Source organism: Alligator sinensis, unplaced genomic scaffold (assembly GCF_000455745.1).
Source record: "Alligator sinensis unplaced genomic scaffold, ASM45574v1 scaffold226_1, whole genome shotgun sequence".
NCBI lineage: Eukaryota > Metazoa > Chordata > Crocodylia > Alligatoridae > Alligator > Alligator sinensis.
The window spans coordinates 2352715-2357139 of record NW_005842028.1 but is presented as its reverse complement, the minus strand read 5'-3'; the positions used below and the strand labels follow the sequence as shown (position 1 = coordinate 2357139).

Below are 4425 nucleotides of genomic sequence, written 5' to 3'. Positions count from 1 at the left end.
TTCTATAAATCAATTAACTTCCTGGAGTTTTTTTGTCCTCCATTATCTTTTCTGCAGAAGTATTCTGGGATACTTACAAATGCAACCAACAAATGTAAGGTGACCATATTTTTTAAATCAAAAGCTAGCTGCTTTTATAGTGACATTTTTAGAGCAGGCAAAAGTACCCTTTTTGTTTGAAGAGTGTATTGGTGTCAATACTGGGTGCTTCTGAACACTTATGCTTGTATGGTACTCAGGGTGGAGGGTTTTTTTTTTAATAACTTAGTGTTCTGAATGTGTCTCAGAAAAACACTAGACACGTCACTAATATTTACTTAGAGCAAAACTCCAGCTTTAATACCATCCTCATTCATTTGAGTTTTCTCTTCATGTCATTTATTACATTGAATACATTTCATTAACTAGTTCCTGGTAAACAGCAAGTTCTATCTAATACAATAAAGTTGGAAAAACATTTCTAAGATTAAAAAAAAACATTTTTCAGTCATAAAATAAAAACACTGGGGCATTTCAGGAGTCCTGATAGAAGTTCCTATGGCTTAGGGACTTATTTTAAGTTCCATTAACAGGATGAGAATTTAAAGCATTTTAAATTCTCCGGCTAAATCTATATTGTGAAAATAGGCCTGACTTTTTGCTTTCCCATCTTTTCCCCAGCACCATCACAAACCCGGGTGGAAACTACAGCCTGCACTTCTTGAAAGGATGTTGCCAAATACTAGACCCTCCCACTTTTAATTGCAGTTGGACTACTACATTATTTTAAACCAGGACTGGACATAAATAAGAGCCTGGAATAGGATCTTGTCTCTGTGTTGGACTGGTGGAAAGAAAGTAGAAGGGGCAAAACTCGGTTTAAGAAATATGCAAAAGTTTGAACCTTGTTTTCCTCACGTAACCATGCAACTCCTTTGACCTGAGCAGCATAACTCCTAAATTACACTAGGTAAGTAATAATAAGGTCAAACCCTCTTTCTGTGGATTAAGTTTTTGGTTATTAAATCAACCTGGAAAATAATATTACAACTACTAGAATGGGCCCAGCTGTTGTGTCTGATTCTCATCTGTCTTACATTAGTAGAAACAGAAGTGATAGAGTTGTTCTAATATAAACTGGTGTAAATAAGAGATTCCAATCCAAAGCATTTGGGAGCTGTTCAGTTTTGCTTCATAATTTTTGCTAGTATTCAAAAGGTCATCCATTCTCACAATATTTCTTCTCTTTATAATATTGAAACCAAAATGACATTTTTACTATACCAAGATAATGGTGTTGCCTGCCCTTTGAAATCTATGTAACAGAACCCTTCTAGTTCTGACCAAATGATGGTAACTATATAAATGAAAATATCCAGTTGTGAGTGAGTATAAATTTATCTGTCAGATGAGTGCAGACACAAGTCCTTGCATTCCCACTATTTGTTCCTTTGCTAATAGAATCCTACTGCTCAGGTCACTAACAAGAATAAGTCCAAGGAAATGAATGGAGTTAAAAATGTTGTAAAACCGATGGAAAATGAGATCAGAATTATGCAAATTATGCAAATCTGCCAGGCTCTCTCTTTGAGGAGAGCTTTTTAGTTTTATTTTTCTCATTCAACTGTATATACTTGATTAAATAATATTAAGAGTAAATTGACTAAGGAAAAAAAATATGTTGTGCCTTCATAACAAAACTTTTGTATATTTATAACGATCTGATTCTTTTATTTGATAATGAAAAACATGTTGATTACCCTTTGTGTTCATTATTTTTATAAAAAAGAAATGAAAAGTATTTGGCATGACTTAGGCTGTGTTACTTTCAGGTCCTAAGTTACACCACAACGTTTTGAACTTGAAAATATTTCAGATGTTATTTTTAAAGCATTAAACATTAAATTGTGTTATTTTCTTTTTTTTAACTGCAGCATATATTCCTGCAGTTTAAGACTGTCAGTGTCAAAAGATTGCAACATATATTATGGCAGCTGAAGACTGTCAATGTCAAAGACCTAGCTACAAAGCTGACATGAAGAATTTAGACATGAAAATATCAGAAAGTTCTCAGTTGAGGCTCCCATGCCAACCTTAACTCGTGTGTGTGTGGAATAAGCAAACCTATTCTGCTAAAATAAGAAATTCTTTTACTTTCCACCTAACGAGGTGAGAAACTGCTTTGGCAATCCTCAATTAAATTCTTACCTATACTGTGTCTGTGGCAAAAAATTTAGGCCACTGCTGCTAAAACTGACTTTTATCGACTTTTGACAATCACTTCTTATTCCAGGCTCCCTAGAAAGGGTATCAATGTTTGGTAAAACTGAGGAGAGAGAGAGTGCATAAAAGTAACATTTATTAACATTTGTTCCCAAAATGGGACAGCAAATGTTAGTGTTGCTCACTCTGGTATCATGAGATTTGCAGTAAAATCACAAGACAACTTACTTAAAGTCCCTCTTGGTGGAATGAGATTTGCATGAGAATCTCAGCTTTCATCTTTTAAAAAGCTAACCTATTTAAAAATTTCTTTGCCTCCATTTTTCTGACTAGGGACCGGGTCCCCCCCCCCCCCGCCCCCCACTGGGACCCCCATAGGTCCCAGGGGAGGCGCACCCAGGCCTAAGGTCAGTGAGGACCTAGTCAGGGAACTTCTGAAGGGACTGGACATATTTAAATCAGCAGGTCCCAATGATCTCAACCCCAGAGTGCTGAGGGAATTAGCAGAGGTCATTGCGGGATCCCTGGCATGGCTTTAAGAGCGCTCATGGTGCTCTGGCGAGGTGCCAGATGACTGGAAAAGGGCCAATGTGGTTCCCATTTTCAAAAAAGGGAGGAAGGAGGATGCAGGAAACTATAGGCCAGTCAGTCTTACCTCACTCCTGGGTAAGCTTTTTGAGAGAGTTATCCTGGCTCATGTCTGTGAGGGGCCAGCCAGGGAGATTATGCTTAGGGGCAAAAAACACGGGTTCATCAGAGGCAGGTCCTGTCAGACCAACCTAGTGGCCTTCTATGACCAGGTCACAAAATCCTTAGATGCCAGGGGTAGCAGTGGACGTAGTCTTTCTGGACTTTAGGAAGGCCTTCGACACTGTCTCTCACCCCATTCTCATTAAAAAACTAGGAAACTGTGGCGTCGACATCTACACAGTCAAGTGGGTCACTAATTGGCTGGAGGGCCGCACCCAGAGAGTGGTGGTGGACTGGTCTTATTCGACCTAGAGGGATGTGGGCAGTGGGGTCCCGCAGGGCTCGGTCCTCGGGCCCGCACTGTCCAACATCTTCAACAGCGACTTGGATGCGGGTGTAAAAAGCACCCTGTTCAAATTCGCAGACAACACTAAGTTGTGGGGGGAAGTGGGCACACTAGAAGGGAGGAATAGGCTGCAATCGGACGTAGACAGGTTACAGGGGTGGGCAGATGAGAACAGGACACTGTTCAACACTGGCAAGTGCAAGGTACAGCACCTGGGGGGGAAGAACCAGCAGCATATCTACAGGCTGGGGAACTCCCTTCTCGTCAGTGCAGAGGCAGAAAAGGATCTTGGAGTCATGCCAAAATGAACATCAGCCGACAATGTGGGGATGCGGTCAGGAAGGCCAACCGTACCTTGTCATGCATCCACAGATGCATCTCAAGCAGGTCCAAGGAGGTGATCCTCCCCCTCTATGCGACACTGGTCAGGCCGCAATTGGAGTACTGCATCCAGTTCTGGGCGCCGCACTTCAGGAGGGAGGTGGACAGCAGCAAGAGGGTCCAGAGGAGTGCCACCCACATGATCAGGAATCAGCAGGGCAGGCCCTATGAGGAGAGGTTAAGGGACCTGAACCTGTTCAGCCTCCATAAGAGAAGGCTGAGGGGGGAATCTAGTGGCCATTTACAAACTAGTCAGGGGGGACCAACAGGCATTGGGGGAGTCCCTGTTCCCCCAAGCACTACCAGGAGTGACAAGAAATAGTGGTCACAAGCTGGCAGATGGTAGATTCAGGCTAGATATCAGGAGGTGCTACTTCACAGTCAGGGCAGCTAAGATCTAGAACCAACTTCCAAGAGAAGTGGTGCTGGCTCCTACCCTGGGGGTCTTTAAGAGGAGGCTGGAAGAACACCTCACTGGGGTTGTTTGACCCCAGTACTCTTTCCTGCCATGGCAGGGGGGTGGACTTGATGATTTACTCAGGTCCCTTCCAACCCTACCAACTATGAAACTATGAAGAAAAGGTAAGTTTCTGCCCTCAATGGTTACAGATAAATTGCCAAAAATGTTAAACAAGGAAATCCTAGTGATGCCAGAAGGAAGCTACACACTGTTTTTATCCCATGATTTCCAAGCCTTTCTCATGACTTTTGAGGGGTCTGGATTGAGATTTTTTTTTTAATTCAGAGTTGAAAATTTTGAAATGCAGAAATATGTACCCTTAAAATCCAGTTAAACAAAAGCGTTA

At 41.7% G+C, this 4425-nt stretch overlaps 1 protein-coding gene across 1 annotated transcript in view; it reads left to right on the top strand.

Moving 5' to 3' along the window:
• SLC28A3 (solute carrier family 28 member 3) overlaps positions 1-1787 on the top strand; it is a 93310-nt gene extending 91523 nt beyond the window's left edge. The window contains exon 19 of the mRNA XM_006022301.3: positions 661-1787. Coding sequence (XP_006022363.1) covers positions 661-769 — 109 coding nt within the window. The 3' untranslated portion in view covers positions 770-1787. The remainder of the gene's footprint in view (positions 1-660) is intronic.
• Positions 1788-4425: the final 2638 nt, after the last annotated feature.